This window comes from Aulonocara stuartgranti (genome assembly GCF_965226115.1).
Source record: "Aulonocara stuartgranti genome assembly, chromosome: 6".
Lineage (NCBI taxonomy): Eukaryota > Metazoa > Chordata > Actinopteri > Cichliformes > Cichlidae > Aulonocara > Aulonocara stuartgranti.
In genome coordinates this window covers 2,066,333-2,086,637 of record NC_138944.1, presented here as the reverse complement: position 1 = coordinate 2,086,637, position 20,305 = coordinate 2,066,333, and the positions used below count along the sequence as shown (strand labels likewise).

The following is a 20,305-nucleotide window of genomic DNA, read 5'->3' as shown; positions in this document are numbered from 1 at the left end:
CTATGATTGTTGGGTTTTTCTCTGTATCTATTATTGTGCGATCTACTGTACAATATAAAGCGCCTTCAGGCGATTGTTGTTGTGATTTGGCGCTATATAAATAAAATTGAATTGAAATTAAAAGATTACAAAACAAAAGGCAGAGGTGAAGCTAAACAATAACCTAACCTGGGGAAAATATTTTTTATTAAAAAAAACAAACAAACCATGAAACCTGACATGGATACAAAGATACCTGGAACATGGAAACGTGGCACCAAAGACAACAGATGACCTGACACTGAACAAATGAGGACAGGACTTACAGTGGCTTGCAAAAGTATTCGGCCCCCTTTAACTTTCCCACATTTTGGCACATTACAGCCACAAACATGAATCAATTTTATTGGAATTCCACGTGAAAGACCAATACAAAGTGGTGTACACGTGAGAAGTGGAACAAAAATCATACATGATTCCAAACATTTTTTACAAATAAATAACTGAAAAGTGGGGTGTGCGCAATTATTCAGCCCCCTGAGTCAATACTTTGTAGAACCACCTTTTGCTGCAATTGGATTCCATTAAAATTGATTTGTGTCACGGCTGGGAAGGCGAGCCGTGTGGTGTGGAGGAAGGAGGACCCAAGATGCAAGCAGTGGATGAAAATGCTAGTGAAGTTTATTTACAAGGTGTAGTGGCAAACAAGCAGTGGGGCATGACAAATAACTGAAGACACCTAAACTGGGAAGAACTAAAATAACAGACCTGGGTGCATACGACAAAGGGATGTGCGGCAGCCGCCGAGCAGGACACCGAGTAACAGGCAGGAGAACACACAGGGCTTAAATACACACACCAGTAATCAGGGGATGAGAGACAGGAGGGCAACACGGCTGGGAGGAATCAGAGCTGACGGGACAGGGGAAACGTAAACTGAACACACTCACATCAGACAGAGACCTTCACAATAAAACAGGAAACTCAGACACGGGGAACCAAACAAGACACAGAACTAAACAGACAGATTCACAAACAGACGGGGTGACAGCATAGACAGAGACACAGACTCAGAGGCAGACCAAATATAACACATAGAACTCAAACAATAATAATCATCATCATCATCATAATAATAAACTAAAAGCGCTGGGTCACCGACCCAGGACCATGACAATTTGTGTTTGTGGCAGTAATGTGACAAAATGTGGAAAAGAGGGACGAATACTTTTGCAAGCCACTGCAAGTACACAGAGAGATAATGAGGGGATGAGGAACAGCTGGGACAAGGGGAAACAAAACTAGACTCACTGCATTTAGGACAAAGACTTTCCCAATAAAACAGACATCACAAGGGTAATCTAATAAACAAATGAACTTAGCAAACCTAAAGAACTTATAAATAAACATCGACATCTAAACAAACTAAAACTTAAAACGCTGGGTCAACAGACCCAGGAAAGTGACAGTAAAATCATTATACACATTATACTTATTTTCTTAAATTGCTTATCTATTATCTGTATTTTAACTTGGGGGTCTAGGGGTGCTGCATGTTTATGATAACACACTGACAATATCAGGACAATTTTAGCCTTACTCTATCAGTGAACAGCATGCCCATGCTAACTTAAACTAGACCAGCAAGCTAACCCCATGTGTATTAAGTGTTACTTCAGAATAGGAACCAAACAAATTAACGGAACGAAATTAACTGTAACAGCAGTTTGCAAAACATTGTGACAGTTCTCAAGTGTTCCTACCTCAAATCCAGCACGTGTTGCTGTGTTTTTGTTGTTAAATGGACGAGGAGAGACCGTGGCTGGTGAGAGGATGCAGCATTTCGTCAGTGGAGCATAGAACGACGTCTCTGATTGGTCAAAAAGTGAGTAAAGATGCATCTGATTGTTCGAAAGCGTCAACCAAAGAGCTGCTGGTCACGGCAAGATACAAACTCGCCGGAGCTCTGCGTGAACGGCACATCCGGGACCTTCAGCACTCAGGAGAGATTTATCTTGAGGTATGTATTTACCTTTGATATCCATGCGTCGACGAAAGCTCCGCGAGGTAAAGTTGTATGTTTAACAAGCTAATTAAGGTTAGTTAAACGGAATTAAAACAATACACAACCGATTTGAACAAATTGAAAGTGGTGAATGATGATAAATGCTAAAAAATTACTTAAGATTTATCTTTAACAATAGATATTAGAAGTTAAATTTAACTGTTTTTAAATTCCCACCGGAGTTAAAGGGACCTGCGGCCTTGCATGTGCTCTGCATCTTCAACTGCAGAGACAGTCAGTCTAAGCTCAGTGTAGCTAACTGCAACACACTTTTTTTTTTCAACACAAGATATGCTTGGGGAGATTTAAATGATAATATTAATGTTTTCTTATTCAGCACAAATCAATAATATTATAGTTATTTGCTCACGGTCTGGGTCTCTGGCCCAGCGTTTCTGATGTTATTCTAAGGTTTTTGAGTTTCTTATGTTTAATGGCGGGTTAGTTGAGTTTGGCTTAACGTTATTAATATCGTTTTAAGGAGTTTATGTTAGGGCTGTATATTACCACGTTTGTATTTTCATGCCATGTTTCCTGTTTTATTTTGAAAGAGTCTGTTGCGTTCAGTTCATTAATCTCACTTCCCTGTTGTGTCAATAGAATCATTTGTGCAAGCTACTACCCTGCTGTCCCTCTGTCGTGTCTCAACCTCCAACAGGAAAGTAGAAGTCCTCATATGGTAGGACCAGTGATTGTAGTGTGTGTTACACTGTCCTCATATTGTTTTAAGCTGTGAAGGACAGGAGTGTGTTTCAGTTGCCTTCCTCATGTGGTAGGACCAACAACTCTAGTGTGTGTTACACTGTCGTCATATCGTTGGGTAGCAGAACCGTACAGTGTTAAGTTTCTATAGAATCTGGTATAAGGAAGTCAGATCCTTCTGTAATAATATTCACTGATACAAATATGATCTGTAGTTAATTAAATAGTCGGGATTTATACTAGAGAATGTTTCTGACGTTATATTGTTGTCTTTTGTTGCAGACACCAGGTGCCGAGGTCCTGCCTCAACCTCCTTCAGACCAATTGGTGAGTGACACACCCACTTCATTCTTCCAACAGGTGAAGATGGATGTTGCAGACAGGACATATCCTAACTTTTGCAGCCGTTACGATAATAACGCGCTGTTTGCACGATGAGCACAGCTTCCAAGCTCCCCTAAATTGACCGTGCGCTTCGTGTTGTGTGTGCGTGAGTCTGTGCATTTAGTGGCGTCTGTGCAGAAATGACTAGTAAGACAAGGCTGCAAACTATTCTCACAGACTTCAAGTGTGCACTTGAATCCAAAACGATCTCTCTCTCTCCCTCCGGCTCTGTTGAGATGCCACTGGGAGAGTAACGACTGCCCCTCCCCCCCTCTGCTCAGCAAACAGGTGGCTGTTTTTGCACCCCTCCCCCTCTGCTCTGCAAACACGTGGCTGCTTTTGCACCCCTCCCCCCTCTGCTCAACAAACACGTGGCTGCTTTTGCACCCCTCCCCCTCTGCTCTGCAAACACGTGGCTGCTTTTGCACCCCTCCCCCCTCTGCTCAACAAACACGTGGCTGCTTTTGCACCCCTCCCCTCTCTGCTGAGGGCAAAAACAAGGCTCATGTGCAAAGTGAAGCAAAATAACATTGACAGAGGTTCAGAGAAAGGAGAAAAAAACGGAGCAGGCTCCCGTTGTTCACTTCAAGGAGGCGGCTCTACGGGCCGTTTTGTTTGTGACCGACACACACAGTATATATATATATATTCTCAATCACATTCACACCACTCTCTTATATCAGTTCCACTACATCAAGACTATTTTATGGTGGTCAGCTGTTTTATTGTCATGTATTTTGCATAGTAAGATAACCATGTCCTCCATTCAAAAGCACTGAAAATGTCTATGGTGGTGCTGTACCTAATATTGTGCTCATTTGATCCAAAACCTATTTTTCCTTTATTTTGAAGGCTGAGGCTTAGATCCATTAGGTATTCACGAGAAAGGCATTATCGCATGTCAGGATTACAGTATATCGAAAATATGTGATTATAATGGGAGTCAATGGGGCCCAAACGGATACAAGGGTAAAAGGAGGTAGTACATATGTGAATCTTCTTTACTATACACCACACCATAGAGGGGATCATTGAATTTCAAAAATAATCCTAAAACACACATCCTGGCCAAGTTTCATGCAACTAGTCTTTAAAATGACTGATATATTGAGAATCAAAAATCCAAAGTTACCCAAGCGGGTCCCTTTTTTCGCTAGGGTAAAACGAGGGTTAAATAGTCGGGATTTATACTAGAGAATGTTTCTGACGTTATATTGTTGTCTTTTGTTGCAGACACCAGGTGCCGAGGTCCTGCCTCAACCTCCTTCAGACCAATTGGTGAGTGACACACCCACTTCATTCTTCCAACAGGTTACACATTATTTTTTTGTATTTGGCATCAAGTATATGTGTCAGTTGGGCCTAGTGCATAAATGAAATGCACTTTAATTGTACTAAAACAATCAGTTTTAGTCGAAGTTAACCAAAACCAACATTAGCATTAGGATAAAGTAATTGTCTATACCATTTGTTAGTCCAAACTTTCCCTTAAAGCATCAGCTTGATCTTTATTCTGACAAAATTTGATATTTTTGTCGTTTTACACATGTTTTTGTCAAAATAAGCTCCCGCTGATCAGTTTACATGATTTAATTTCTGGGGAAATAGATGGCTGTACATCAGTGTTGGGTTTAGAGCTTTTATTGACAACAGCAGGAGAAGTTAGAAGTCAGGAATGTGAACTCTACATGTGTTCAGTCGTCATGTCCTCATATTGTTTTAAGCTGTGAAGGACAGGAGTGTGTTTAAGTAGAAGTCCTCATATGGTAGGACCAGTGATTGTAGTGTGTGTTACACTGTCCTCATATTGTTTTAAGCTGTGAAGGACAGGAGTGTGTTTAAGTAGAAGTCCTCATATGGTAGGACCAGTGATTGTAGTGTGTGTTACACTGTCCTCATATCGTTGGGTAGCAGAACCGTACAGTGTTAAGTTTCTATAGAATCTGGTATAAGGAAGTCAGATCCTTCTGTAATAATATTCACTGATACAAATATGATCTGTAGTTAATTAAATAGTCGGGATTTATACTAGAGAATGTTTCTGACGTTATATTGTTGTCTTTTGTTGCAGACACCAGGTGCCGAGGTCCTGTCTCAACCTCCTTCAGACCAATTGGTGAGTGACACACCCACTTCATTCTTCCAACAGGTTACACATTATTTTTTTGTATTTGGCATCAAGTATATGTGTCAGTTGGGCCTAGTGCATAAATGAAATGCACTTTAATTGTACTAAAACAATCAGTTTTAGTCGAAGTTAACCAAAACCAACATTAGCATTAGGATAAAGTAATTGTCTATACCATTTGTTAGTCCAAACTTTCTCTTAAAGCATCAGCTTGATCTTTATTCTGACAAAATTTGATATTTTTGTCGTTTTACACATGTTTTTGTCAAAATAAGCTCCCGCTGATCAGTTTACATGATTTAATTTCTGGGGAAATAGATGGCTGTATATCAGTGTTGGGTTTAGAGCTTTTATTGACAACAGCAGGAGAAGTTAGAAGTCAGGAATGTGAACTCTACATGTGTTCAGTCGTCATGTCCTCATATTGTTTTAAGCTGTGAAGGACAGGAGTGTGTTTAAGTAGAAGTCCTCATATGGTAGGACCAGTGATTGTAGTGTGTGTGTTACACTGACCTCATATTGTTTTAAGCTGTGAAGGACAGGAGTGTGTTTCAGTTGCCTTCCTCATGTGGTAGGACCAACAACTCTAGTGTGTGTTACAATGTCCTCATATCGTTGGGTAGCAGAACCGTACAGTGTTAAGTTTCTATAGAATCTGGTATAAGGAAGTCAGATCCTTCTGTAATAATATTCACTGATACAAATATGATCTGTAGTTAATTAAATAGTCGGGATTTATACTAGAGAATGTTTCTGACGTTATATTGTTGTCTTTTGTTGCAGACACCAAGTGCCGAGGTCCTGTCTCAACCTCCTTCAGACCAATTGGTGAGTGACACACCCACTTCATTCTTCCAACAGGTTACACATTATTTTTTTTGTATTTGGCATCAAGTATATGTGTCAGTTGGGCCTAGTGCATAAATGAAATGCACTTTAATTGTACTAAAACAATCAGTTTTAGTCGAAGTTAACCAAAACCAACATTAGCATTAGGATAAAGTAATTGTCTATACCATTTGTTAGTCCAAACTTTCCCTTAAAGCATCAGCTTGATCTTTATTCTGACAAAATTTGATATTTTTGTCGTTTTACACATGTTTTTGTCAAAATAAGCTCCCGCTGATCAGTTTACATGATTTAATTTCTGGGGAAATAGATGGCTGTACATCAGTGTTGGGTTTAGAGCTTTTATTGACAACAGCAGGAGAAGTTAGAGGTCAGGAATGTGAACTCTACATGTGTTCAGTCGTCATGTCCTCATATTGTTTTAAGCTGTGAAGGACAGGAGTGTGTTTAAGTAGAAGTCCTCATATGGTAGGACCAGTGATTGTAGTGTGTGTGTTACACTGTCCTCATATTGTTTTAAGCTGTGAAGGACAGGAGTGTGTTTAAGTAGAAGTCCTCATATGGTAGGACCAGTGATTGTAGTGTGTGTGTTACACTGTCCTCATATTGTTTTAAGCTGTGAAGGACAGGAGTGTGTTTCAGTTGCCTTCCTCATGTGGTAGGACCAACAACTCTAGTGTGTGTTACACTGTCCTCATATCGTTGGGTAGCAGAACCGTACAGTGTTAAGTTTCTATAGAATCTGGTATAAGGAAGTCAGATCCTTCTGTAATAATATTCACTGATACAAATATGATCTGTAGTTAATTAAATAGTCGGGATTTATACTAGAGAATGTTTCTGACGTTATATTGTTGTCTTTTGTTGCAGACACCAAGTGCCGAGGTCCTGTCTCAACCTCCTTCAGACCAATTGGTGAGTGACACACCCACTTCATTCTTCCAACAGGTTACACATTATTTTTTTGTATTTGGCATCAAGTATATGTGTCAGTTGGGCCTAGTGCATAAATTAAGTGCCCTTTGATTATATTAAAATAATCAGTTTGATTGAAAGTTTCCCATATTCAACATTAGCATTACTTGTTTGTGAACATCTTAGGAGAAAGAAATTGGCATATCATTTGTTAGTCCTAACTTTCCCTTTAAAGCATCAGCTTGATCTTTATTCCTACTAAATTTGATATTTCTGTGTTACATTGTCCTCAGATTGTTTTAAGCTGTGAAGGACATGAATTTGTTTTTTTGTTTTTAGCCTTTCTCAGTTGGTAGAACCAACAACTCTAGTTTGTGTTACATTGAAACTGAACAGCAGGGATGTTTGTCATGAAGATAATAACACTCTATCCGATTTCAAACAATCACACTGTGATGAGTATTATTAGTAGATTATGTTCACATGTAAAATATTCATATCAAATGGTAAATATCCTATATTTATATAGCGCTTTACTAGTCCCTAAGGACCCCAAAGCACTTTACACATCCAGTCATCCACCCATTCACACAGACATTCACACACTGGTGATGGCAGCTACATTGTAGCCACAGCCACCCTGGGGCGCACTGACAGAGGCGAGGCTGCCGGACACTGGCGCCACCGGGCCCTCTGACCACCACCAGTAGGCAACAGGTGAAGTGTCTTTCCCAAGGACACAACGACCGAGACTGTCGGAGCTGGGGCTCAAACCGGCAACCTTCTGATTACAACTCTTGAGCCACGATCGCCCCTTAATGTAGAATTACACACTGCCCAACGCTGACTTTGCCTACAATGCAGAGAAAAAAGCAAACAGACCTATTGCATGCATTGATTCTCATATTTCACTGTTACTTTTCAAAGGCTCAAGGACCAAGTATTCCGGGGGTTCCAAGCCACACGCTTTACTCAGCTGCCCTGGACAACATGAAGGGCACCTCTGCCTCAATCACCCTGGACAACAAAAACATTAGCAACACTTCACCAAGAAGGGGTAAAGGCACCAAAATACAAAATGTTTTAGGTTAATATACTTGTGATCAAAGAACAAGTTTGTTTTCAGACATGACACTATTCAGAGCTTTTATCATAAATCATTTCATCTTATTTGATTCCCAGCAGAACACAGCACTTCAAATGGTTCATTCCAAGCATCCTTAAAGGAGCAATAAGCAATATCTTTTCACTGCTAGGTGTGCTGTTTTGCACTGCCTGTGAACCAAACCAAAGTCTATGGCTGGAGATCAACACAGAGAGAGGGATTGTGACTTCATGCTGTACTCCAGATGTAATTACACCTCTAGTTCTTCACATAGTCATTTTTAATTCCTTCAACCTAAGTATGATGAATTGTGCTTATTGCTCCTTTAAAGTGCTCCAGTAGAAAGCAAGGTTTAAGAACATTTTGTATTCACATTATAAACTAGAATATTTTCTATCTTTTCTTGCATTCACATTAAGATATTTTCTTTTGTTTCCATTTATGACAGCTGGGACGGTGAGAAGCAAGTGGACAAATGATGAAGTGAAGGTTGCTGAGCGGCATGTTTCACTTCATAAAAAGCTGCAAAGTACCAGGTAAAAAGGAATGTGACTGCTGCCTCCAAGCAGAGCCGGCAGCTCTGAAAGGCAGAGACTGGGTTGTCATAAGGTACTACAGCCACAACAGGATCATAGCATTAAAAGAAAGATGCAAGAAAAAAAGAAACAAGCAAGAGAGATACTTTGTTACTTCCACAGTTATGTCAGTATTGCAGTTTTCTGTATTGCATTGTTCTTACTCATAAATCTGTGGTTTATGCTGGGTGCTTTTTGCAATTAAATGATAAAAAAGGCAGATAATGTTCCACGTTTTTATTCACATGAACATTCACTACAAAATGAATTAATGCATTACAATATCAAGACTTAAAAAGTAGACTGACCACATTTGACCCATGTCTTTTTTTTTTTTTTAAAAGTCTTTACACAGCTCAGATTTACTGTTTTATTAACACATAAATGTCTGATATTTCTGTCAGAAGTTACCCAACTGATGAGCATTACTATTGTGCATCCATGTCTATTATATTGTAATCTCAAAAGGAGCCAAGCTAAAAATGCAGAACCTACCGTTACCTGGTCCTTATAAGTCATGTATACTTGAAAATTATGTGTTTCCATGGGCTTCACAATTCACCTAAACATGAAATATCTGTGTGTGACCTTATGGTACTCATAAGTCACATAAACCTGACAGTGTCCTCACAAGTAGCATTAAATTCAGGTTTGACCAAAATTTAGCCCTAGCCAAAATCTCAACAGATGGGTGTGTTCCTGGAAGCATGGGTCAAATTTTTTGAGATCCCCATGCCTCTAGGACCTTCGGAAAGGCACGTTCCCATTTGTCACATTTTTGTCATACGTACTGATATATCACGAAAACACGTATGTGTGTGTGTGTGTGTGTGTGTGTGTGCGTGCGTCCGTCTGGGCGCTGAATTGTAAACTAAATTCATAAATCCTAAAAACCATTCCTTACAGCTGCTGAATGTGATAAATAACACATCTAATAAAAACTCTTTCTAATAAAAATCCTCTCATAAAATGAAAATTAATGTGTGCAGCAGGCTCACGCACACATTCAGAAAAGCATTTAAACTTGCACAGGTACAGCTCGTGTACAGTTTCTGACAGCAGCAGTGATTTAAAGTGAAACTGTCCTTTGCCTTTCTTCTGCTACTTTAGTGCCAGATGGAGGGTTTCAGACATATGGATCAATATTCAGAAGTACAGGCAAAAACAGAGACACATATACAAAACAATCTGGTGTGCTTCTTTAATTGACACAGTGTTCCTGTAACTGAGTCCCATTTCATCCAACAAATGTCGTAACTTATTTACTTTTTCACATGAGTTTGCTGTGAACTATCTTTAGCTCTAAGATTGTATGATTCCTCAGGTGCATGATGGTTTCCCAGCTGCTGACCTGCAAACGACGCACATCCACTGCTCGACTTTCTATTTTTCCTCCTTCTGCAGCATGACGTGTCTGCTGATGTCCTGAAGCTTTGCTCTGAACTTATGCATGCATAAAACCTCTGAAGTCCCAAAAAAGAAACAAAACAACATCAAATGCAGAAACCTAATGTCACATAGCGGTTAATGCTAATGTTAATTTATTTACCCCCTACTCTTTATGTCCTTTCACGACCAGCCCTGTAGCACAGTTGCAAACGACTGTCTATTAGTTTATGAATGTTGGTAATGTTGCTGTGGTTGTAATTTGTGTTTCAGTATCTAGATAGATAAAGACAGCTTGAGAGGACTGCGCTCTTCAGGACAGACGTCTCAGATGTTGTTCCTGGGATGTTGTTTGAGGGTCACTGCACCTGCTCCCATTACTACCTGGACCACCGTTACCTTCACCCTCCACATCTTCTCCAGCTCCTCTCTCAGTTCTTGGTATTTCTCGAGCTTCTTGTGTTCTGTCTTCCTGATGTTGCTATCACTTGGCATAAGTGCGTCTATCACTATGTCTTCCTCTGCTTGTCCTATCATGGCCTCGGGACTTCCAGGCCATACTCGGCACAGATGTTTCTGTATACTATGGCAGCCACTTGGTTATGGCTCCATTCCTGGGGCCTGTTCTTCGTACCGCGCTAAGTGAGTTAGCTGGATTAGATTGTTGACGATTTCGCGTGATCCTGGATCGTTCGGTTCCCCGAAGCCCATCCGGGACTTGCTGTCATAGCAACAGAGCCGTAAGCGTAAACCTGCTGGGGAGCAGGTTTACTTTATGTAAACAGGATTAGATCGCGGCCACGCAGGTATGTCCGCGTCATTCATACGAAAGCAACAGCGATATTCCACCACTGTTTCACCATAAATAAATAACATCACTGTAACCAAAGATAATGCAGCACTTGATCCTTTTATTGATGTCACACAGATACACACAGGTCATTCCCTAAAAAAGGGAAATGTACTATTAACATTCTATTACATGTATGTGATTATTACAGATGTAATTCATATTTCAGAGTAGTAATTGTAAATTACTTCATGTAATCAAGATGAGAGACCACGGCTATAAAAGCGAAGGTGGATTTGGGAAGTCTGTCGCAGCCATGTCCTGTCCGTTTACGCGAGCAACCCATTGTGGAAGGTGCAAGATTGATAAGGAGAGTCCTCAGAATTCAGCGTATATTGCGGGACAGACAGGATCCTTTAGCTCAGCGCGACAGTGTGCTCATAGAGAGATATCCATTTTCCCGTGAGGGTATTATTTACTTAACCAACTTGTTGACGAGGGGGTGCAGGACCACCACCTGTCTTTTTTTTTGCTCTGCCCTTTTCTTGGTTGCTGTTATGAACAAACAAACAGATTATTCCAGGGTCTCTTTCCAAGAGACGAAAAGCAATATAAGTGATAAATATTACCATTCTGTAGAATATTCTTATATTTCACTTTTACTTGTTCCCATGTTCTAGTGGGTCCTGTTGTGGCTCTAATGTGAAAGGGGATATAATATAACATAATGTAATATAATATAATGTAATATAATATTGGATAATATGGTGTGATATGATAAATCTACCCTACCGCCTACTGGTGTTGGCCAGAGGGGCCGATGGCGCAATATGGCAGCCTGGCTTCTGTCAGTCTGCCCCAGGGCAGCTGTGGCTACAACCGTAGCTGCCTCCACCAGTGTGTGAATGTGAGAGTGAATGACTAGTGGCATTGTAAAGCGCTTTGGGTGCCTTGAAAAGCGCTATATAAATCCACTCCATTATTATTGTTATTATTGAATTACTTACGAGTTTGATTTGTCAGCAACTTTCTGCCAGCCCTCTCTCCTTGCTTTTGCAGCCTTTGTAGTGTTCCCTTGCGTTTTAATTAAACTCTGAAACTCCTGAAATCCCTCACTCAAGAGTTCTTGCTCTGCTGCCAAAAAATACCGAGCGCGCTCCTTCGACATTTTCGCCGACCAATCAAAGGGTTGCCGATCAATGTTTCTACTATCGATGCGTAGCCCCTGTTGGGCCACCCAGTGATCTCACATTACTTCATCCAGCTATACTAATCGTCAACAACAGGTGTGTTCGGGGAACCGGAATAGCGAGCTCAGAGTTAGCGCGATGATTTGGTCTTGGATGTTTCATTTGATCTTGGATGTAGTAAGCGACGTACGAAGCACAGGGCCCTGGTCTGTATCCGTAGCCAGTCTTATCAGTGATCTCACTGAGGGAGTTCAGGCCTATCCAGAACAGCAGTGGGGACTCCCTGGTAAATCCTGCCCTTGATGCTGTGTTATTGGCTTGAAGTTGACTTCCAGTGTTGAGTTCCTGATAAAGGCTCTTAGGGTCCTGTTGATCTTGTACAGTTCTAGGCACTCGAGGATCCATGTGTGGGCCATCGAGTCATAGGCCTTCTTGTAGTCAATCCAGGCAGTGCACAGGTTGGTCAGTCTGGTCTTGGAATCTGCTCCGAACTGCTCTGTCTGTCAGTAGCTGGTGTTGAGCTTCTCTGGTATTCCTGCCAATTCCTTTCTGTGTCGCACTCGTGGTTCATGCATTGAGCCACGTGCCTGTTCATCTTAGCTGCTATGATGCCTGACAGGAGCTTCCATGTGGTACTGAGAAAGGTTATTGGCTGGTAGTTGGATGGGAAGGTCGCTGCTGGGGATCATTAGGAGCCTTCAGTTAGCCATTCCAGGTGCGTCTCTATAGCTGCTGGTTCATATTATATATGGAATAAGTAACCACTGAGGAGATTACATCCAGCCACATCCTTTTTAAGTCTTTTTCCCTCCTGCCTGCAGACAGCAGTTGGTAATACAACATCACTTCTTCTTTAAGTCTTTTATAGATTTTTCAGCACCTGAAAGATTGTCGGCAATCTTTCAGTCAGTTTATCTTTTCTAAATTGTGGCGCTGTTACAATGTGATGAATCAAAATTTGTGCTTTTCAAGTGTCTTGGCTGTTGCATATAACTTAATGAAGCCTGGACTTCACAATGCTTCTGCATTTACATTAATGACCACTTGGCATACATTTAACCCCTGACACAGAAAATAAGACCATGTGGATCACATTCAACGCTGAAACCAAACACTGATGTATAGTGACCCACGATGCTAATCCAACAATATAGTAACTTTATTACCAAGAATTTAGGGCTCAGGACAGGTGTCGTGGTTTGTGAGATGGTCTTTAATCATTTTTATTAGTAGTAGTTTCAGTTCATTATTCTATTTGGTGTCATTTGCTAGTGGTATTCCAGTAGTGATGGACAGCTTTTATGGAGCTGAGTAATTTGTTAATAGATGTTTTTTTTTCCTTTTCCTTTATATTTTGTTTCTTTGATGGCGTGTACTGAAAGCTCCTTTCATACCTTATATCTGCATATTTCTCTTTTAGCTCTTTTAGAAGTTATGTAAAGGAATCTGTATGCTATCTGTTAGTGGATTCTTTAACCACCTGAACTTTGAGCTCCAGTACATCTTATATTTATACAGTTTTAGTTACTCAAAGTACGCCCAAATGAAGGCAATTTAAAAACATCTTGTCTTTAAAGAAAATATAAGATGAGCTTTAACAAGACAAGTTGATGAGTCCCTGTCAGACATGATAGCTCATGCTCCAAAATAAATAATACCCAGTAACAGCATCCAAATATCGATATTAGTTCCTTTTAAACTTCATCAAAGGCCAAATTTGTTTGAGAAGAGAAGTCAGGCTCTCATTGGCTCAGCACTTTTCTACAGGATAACGCTCTTCCTCGCTGCACCTCTTAGTAAGCCAGAGTGTGGCGCAATGGTGCCCAAGTCAATTAAATATGAATGGGCACTCATCTCCTTATACACAACAACGATACAATATTTAGCGCACGATGATTTGTGTCAGGAGTACTCTCCTTTCCCTTGCATCTTACATCAAGAGCCTTGAAGAGCAATTAGGACCCTTTTTCACAAAGAGAAGAGATGGCTGGGACTTTAAAGAGCGGTGATTTAGAAGTAGCAATACTCCAGATCAAAGCCAGCCCGTCAGAGCCTCTTAGAAACCATTTTTGGGGCTCCAGCTTGTGTCTTGTCAATGAAACGTAGGCCACTGGTCCGTACTTATGTAGCAGCTGTACATCTCTATATTTGTTGCTCTATTAGTGGAAATCAAGGAGCTGCAAAGTTGAGGAACAGAAAGACGCTCTGCTTTATTAGGGTGAAAATTAAAGGGATAAATATGCAGAGCCTTGCATTCAATTAAAACAGATTTTGTAAGGTAGAGGGATAGCACTTAAAAAATCCAGGGTGGAAATCAGTGAAAGTATTCTGAAACATCGAAGCGAACTAGACTTGACGAACTGCAGAGAGAGCTTTACTGATTGGCTCTTTCCTGGTCCGTAGCCAAACCAGTTGCTGCTGCACTCTGTGTGCACATTAGAGATTTTCAGTGTTTCAACTTCTTGGTGGTGAGCATATGTACGTGTTATTGCAGAAAAGCATTAGGTAGATGTTGGCTTACTGTATCCAACAATTAATACATCATAATAACTATAATGAGCTTCCTCCAAAGGGTGGCTGGCCTCTTTCTTAGAGATAGGGTGAGAAGCTCGACCATCCGGGTGGGGGCTCAGAGTAGAGCCGCTGCTCCTCCACATCAAAAGGAGTCAGTTGAGTTGGTTCAAGCATCTGACAAGGATGCCTCCTGGGTGAGGTGTTCTAGGCATGTCCCACCGGGAGGAGGCCCCGGGGCAGACCCAGGACACGCTGGAGGGATTATATCTCTCGGCTGGCCTGGGAACGCCTTGGTGTTCCCCTGGATAAGCTGGAGAAGAGAGGGAGGCCTGGGCCCCAGATAAGCAGAAGAAGATGATGGGTGGATGGATGGATGGAAGGATGGATGCATGGATGGATGAATGCATGGATGGATGGATGAATGCATGGATGGATGGATGAATGCATGGATGGATGGATGAATGCATGGATGGATGGATGGATTATTACTATAATTACCCAGTCTTCCATCACTGTGGGCAGATGACCAATTGATGCCGATCATGTTGTAGAGTTTTTGATGTCACACACTGGGTTTGGACTCCATTTGTGAAGACTTCAATACTATGTTGGATTTTGGAACCAGTAGTAACCGTGCTTGGATGAGACGGTGGAGCTCTAAGTTAACATGTTGCTAGCATGTTCAGCTAGCAACATGTAAGACTGTTATCAGAGCTGCAGGTTTTGTCATTTCAGCAAAGACTTCATTTTTAGCCTCAGCGGGTCGGTCGTTACTCTTAATTGAGTCGTTAATGAAGCCACAGCAACAGAAACTGAATATGCAGAAGTGTTTGGGTTTTTCATGAAGATAAAAAAAAAAATTTATAAACATTATTTTGTGGCAAAGTCACCAAATGTTTTCAACAGTGTTTATGAGACTGGACTGATGACTACAAATGCCGTTTTTATCTTTTTGGTGATCTTTGGAATTAAAAATATGATCTCCTCTCTTATTTCATTGGATAGGGCCGCATCATTATTCAGCCTGCCATTGTGTTCATGTTTACCATTTGGATGGATTTGGATGAGAAAGTACTTGCTGTCCCATCAGCATTAGCATTAGCATAACTGTGTTTTTGTCAGACTGTTTAAAAAGGAAAAACTTATTGAATTGCTTTCTGTGGTTTTGGAGAGAAGCCTGAATCTGATGACTCATGTCACCCGTGGACTGAGGGAAGGTGAAGGAGGCCATCTATGGTCACTGTGCACAACCAACATCCCAGGAGAAAACGTCACTATGGGGAACACGCCTGGGGCAAATTTTTTCTGAAAGGAGTCACCTAAAAGAAGTTTAATTTATTGTGGCAACCAAAAAATGCAGGTTGATATTACAGACTGTATGACTTTTCTTTTTGCTAAAGGTTTCCAGTTATATCAAAGTCTCAAAAAGTGGCCTTTGGATCCTTTACTCCTTTAGTCTTGACAACTGTATTGGCTCAGTCACTGGTTTTTGAACATATTGAGTTTGTTTTGGTAAATCATAGTAATAAATTAAGAAAGGAGGATCATCATTCACTCATGACTTATGATTGACATATGATTAGCCTTAGAGCCTGAGGTGTCCTCTGGTTCTCAGCCAAATCCTCCTCCCGCTGTCTGTGCAGGTTCTCGGTCATCCAGGTCATAGTAGTCTAAGGAGGTTGGACAGAAAGAGACCGGACTCGACCAAATGCTGGACAGTCTCAGGTATTTAAACCCTAGTGGGAGTGTCCCTCAACGAGGGTTGTCGACCCACTGTTGGTCATCTGCCTGATCACATGAGCCAAGGTGTGAAAAAGGGATGGGTCATCATCACCAGAGGCTTCAGGTGAAACCATTGTGAGACCTGTCTTCTCTGTCCAAAATGCGAACACTTGCATCCTCAAAGAGTGACCTTTGACCCTTAGGTGCACCTGTTCTGTCGAGGTGGCTCTTCTATGCTGTGCCATGCATTTATGGAGCGGCTGTTTGGTTTCTCCAATGCAGAGGACTGAGCACTCCTTGCTGCATTATGTTGTGTTGCTTAGTAAGATAGTGAACGCTCCCCTCAGTGGTCACATCCAGTTTCAAAACACAAAGACGGCAAAAACGCTTCGCGACTGGCCTTCACTGAGTAATGGGCGAGGTCTTTGTGCACATGTCCACCTTTTATACTGTCCATACTTGATGTTATACTCTTCCAGCAGCATTTGCTCTAATCTGGTGTCTCTATAGTGAATGCTTTCACAGGAACGTGAAGCCACTAGCAAAGTTCAAATTTGCTCAGAAATTCTAAGCATAGAAACGGCTATCAGCGAGCAACAACACGACACAACGTGCAGCGTACAGCACTGGTGCAGATGTGTGTAGCAGTCACAGCAGCGCTGGTTATGGAAAAATATGCTGTCACTGCCATTGCTTGTATTGTTGTGGAGGCAGAAATCTCTGGAGGGGAGGAGGAGAGGGAGGAGCAGGGGGAGGAGCGGGGGTCAAACAAGTGACCCTTCATTAAAAACTGTTATGTGGAACTCTTAGAGCATTGTGCAGCGCATGCACTGACACAGAATAAGCCCATTTACAGAGGCTTTGCTGGATAATTAAATTCTATAGGTGTTCCACAGCGAGCTGCTGGACAATATGAAATCTGACGCATGACGTTGTGCGTGAAATAACATGCCAGGTATGTGCTATTGCAGTGCATCGCTTACATCAAAGAGCTGCGGGACTCGTGACCTTTACGATGAAACGAGAACGGTCTTCATACGAGTTCAAACCGGAGGAGATAAATAGAAGTGACAGGCTTATATACCTCACACCACTAACTTCAGCAGCCTGCGGAGGGGCTCGTAGCTTATTCAAAATGTCTTCCGGGCCAGTTTCTCCGTGAGCCTCGGCTTTCGCTTCAGGGAGTTCTCCGGCTCTCCACGGAGACGGTGACAGGGAATATGTATTGTAGCCAAAACAATTTCCCATGTGACATTTTGATACCTGCTATTTTTCATGCACGACGAGGAGCCTGCCGTTTAATTTAGTAGCGGGATGCGGGCTACCAAGTCTAAAAGTAAGCTAACCGAGCCTGTTATTTCTGTGTCTAACAGAAACCGATGAGCATGTGTAAGAGAAGCAATACCGAGGGGGGAGAAGTGACAGAGCGCTCTTTAAAAAGTAAACAGTCGGGAGCAAAAGCAAAGCAGGACAAAAACAAAGCGATCTGAAATATGACAGCTAGATAGATCAACATTAGGGGACAGAGGGGAGGCGAGAAACAGGAAAACACGAGCGAGCCGTCACGTCGTCAAAAGCAACAGAGACCGGTGAACATTGCTAAGTGCATACAGTGTCAGAAAGCATGAGCATCCGGGCTGTCATCAGAAATGGGCATTTCGTGTTCTCCCTTTGGTCTCTGTGCAGCGGCTTGTGGCTGTTGACCTCCCCGTCAGATCCTGGGCTCTCATCCATCACCTCAGGCGGACATATTAATGTGGCAGCATGTTTTAGCCCGTCCGTACAACATCAGATGGGCTGAATCCTACTTAAAAACTTAAAAACATTAAAATGTTGCCAAATGGATTTAAAGACCTCTTCCATGTTTCTTCTGGAGCTACCTGACGTACAGTGTGATAGAAGAGATGAAAATGATAAATAATATTAATAATATTAATATTAATATTAATATATTAATAATATTAATGATAAATAATGAACGGAATAAGCTCGCAGTCGCTCTCCTGCATTACAGTTATGCAACTTTGAACACAAAAATAAACAGCTGGGCTCCCACACTACGACTGGATTTCAGCTGAGAGTCATGTAAACAGAATCCGATGTCCGTGTAAAAACACCCACTGCTTTTTATGCTCTCACTTAATGATGTATTTTAATCTTGATTTTTGATGTTTTTTTGTCAAGGCTCCTCCAGATGATGTCATCGAGGGGCTGATGATGTGACCTTTTCAAGCACTACTGCCACATCTGTCTCCCGAGTATCCTCCCGGTGTATAAGCCGTCCGTATCATCACTTTGTTGGATTCATTTTTGTTTGTTCAGAGTTTCATGTTGTGAGAAGCTTAGAGTCGTGTCAGCGAGGGATGGACAAGGAACACAGAGGTGTGTGTGTGTGTGTGTGTGTGTGTGTGTGTGTGTGTGTGTGTGTGTGTGTGTGTGTGTGTGTGTGTGTGTGTGTGTGTGTGTGTGTGTGTGTGTGTGTGTGCGCTGCACCTCTTCACCTCTATTTCTTCAGTCTGGTGATGTGGGTCTGTGCATGTCCTCCAGCTGCACCTCCATGCGTGCCTGCATGTCTCTTTCTTTGGATGGTTCTTGTCTTTGTCAGCTTGGTATTCACTTCTAACCGACACCTGTATGAGGGACAGAGGCGTCACAGAAAGCAGTGGATTACAGATTTTACTCGTGTTCGGGTTGTTGCCCTATTTTCTTTGCCCATTTTCAGGAGGAAGCTGGAGGAAGACGCGGATCACAACGGTCTGAGAAATGTAATCGCCTTTTTTTTGGTTTCTGTGTATCGCCCCCTCTGCTCACCTCCCCTACCTCCTCCGTATACGCTCCCTCATCTTCCTCATCCTCCCTTTTTAATAAATTACTACCTCGACTTCACAGGAAATGACAACTATCCTGCAGCAGCTTGAGCGAAATCAGGATGCACATCATGTGCGAGCACATCAAAAGCACACTACGCCGGCATCCTGCTCCTCCGCCACACAACAGACATTAAGGGCGCTCGGTTGTGGAGCTTTCCGATGGCTGATGTATCCAAATCAAATTTAAGCTAAATGGCAGATTTTCAGGCTCAAGATTAGAAATGATCTCTCATCTCCAAGCAGTGGCATACATGTGTTTGAGCAGATGTTGCTGTGTTGTCTGGCTTCTTTGCATGATGAAACGTGTCCAAGCAGTGCCCCCTTGTGGTCGCATGTGACAGCATCGTCCTCTGAGAAATTATTAAAAAGCTTTAGATGTGTTTCTTTTTAAAAGGAGGGGAAAGAAATGTGATTTGGAAACCTTTAAATATCTCTATTTAAAATAGAGGGCAGATTTGCAGAGGTCTGCCTTTTGTCATTTTGTCTTTTCTAAACTGATTAATACTTTTGAGTGAAAAAAGTGAAATCACTGAATGTGGGGGTGTTTTGGGGGGTGAGGGCAGGGGTCACTTCCGCTTCAGCTAAGCATGAATCATGCTCTACGGAGCAGTTATTTTAGAGCTGTCTGTGTTGCAGTCAGGGCTCTGAATGCCAAAGCAAAAGTCTTTCCTTTCACCATCCCATCGCCTCAGGCTCCAGGAGGCTTTTTTCGATTGAGGTGAGTCTAGATTTTCCCAAAGAGAAATAATGCTATCGGCCACCTTTCTAAAAAGGTCAAATATGATTCAGTTCCTGCCTAGCTGAGGGCTAAAGAAGAGGCAGCACCTGAAAAAGCAATACTGGACTCTGAGGACTGCTTAGTTCTTTCTGCTGGCAGAACCCCCGTGCACACCGAGGAGCACTTTCAGATGAGAGCTCTGTGTGCATCTTTTATCTGCACAGTGTGAACCCACTATTAGATCTGTTACCCGTGCTCCTCTTTCTCTCGCACACAAACACACACATGTCCACGCGCACACACACACGCACTCAGAGAGAGTACCGGATGCCCAGGGGAGACACTCTGCTGCTCAGGTGTGTAAGTGTGTTGGCGGTGGAGAGTTTACCTTCAGGTCATTTCCTGACATTCCA

General features: G+C 41.9%; 2 protein-coding genes and 1 long non-coding RNA gene across 9 annotated transcripts in view; all 3 read left to right on the top strand.

Annotated features, from left to right (window-relative positions):
- The window catches only part of neurl1aa (neuralized E3 ubiquitin protein ligase 1Aa), a 148,923-nt gene that overhangs the window by 51,089 nt on the left and 77,529 nt on the right, over nucleotides 1-20,305 (top strand). The window lies entirely within an intron of this gene.
- LOC309708899 (uncharacterized protein) lies at nucleotides 1,875-3,514 on the top strand (the record flags this gene model as incomplete). Of its 6 annotated transcripts, none has more annotated exons than XM_082537250.1 (3): nucleotides 1,875-1,999; nucleotides 2,645-2,723; nucleotides 3,029-3,514. In XM_082537250.1, the coding sequence occupies 3 exons, from the start codon at nucleotides 1,875-1,877 to the stop codon at nucleotides 3,182-3,184; spliced, it is 360 nt and encodes a 119-aa protein (XP_082393376.1). In that variant the 3' UTR covers nucleotides 3,185-3,514. The 6 variants fall into 6 exon arrangements, 1 of the variants encoding a protein (XP_082393376.1); XR_014277371.1 differs by having other exon boundaries at nucleotides 1,964-2,046; XR_014277372.1 differs by lacking the exon at nucleotides 1,875-1,999 and adding an exon at nucleotides 2,004-2,077.
- LOC309709035 lies at nucleotides 6,977-8,927 on the top strand. The gene is made up of 3 exons (XR_014277404.1): nucleotides 6,977-7,022; nucleotides 7,950-8,079; nucleotides 8,576-8,927. It is a non-coding gene; the product is annotated as an uncharacterized lncRNA (long non-coding RNA).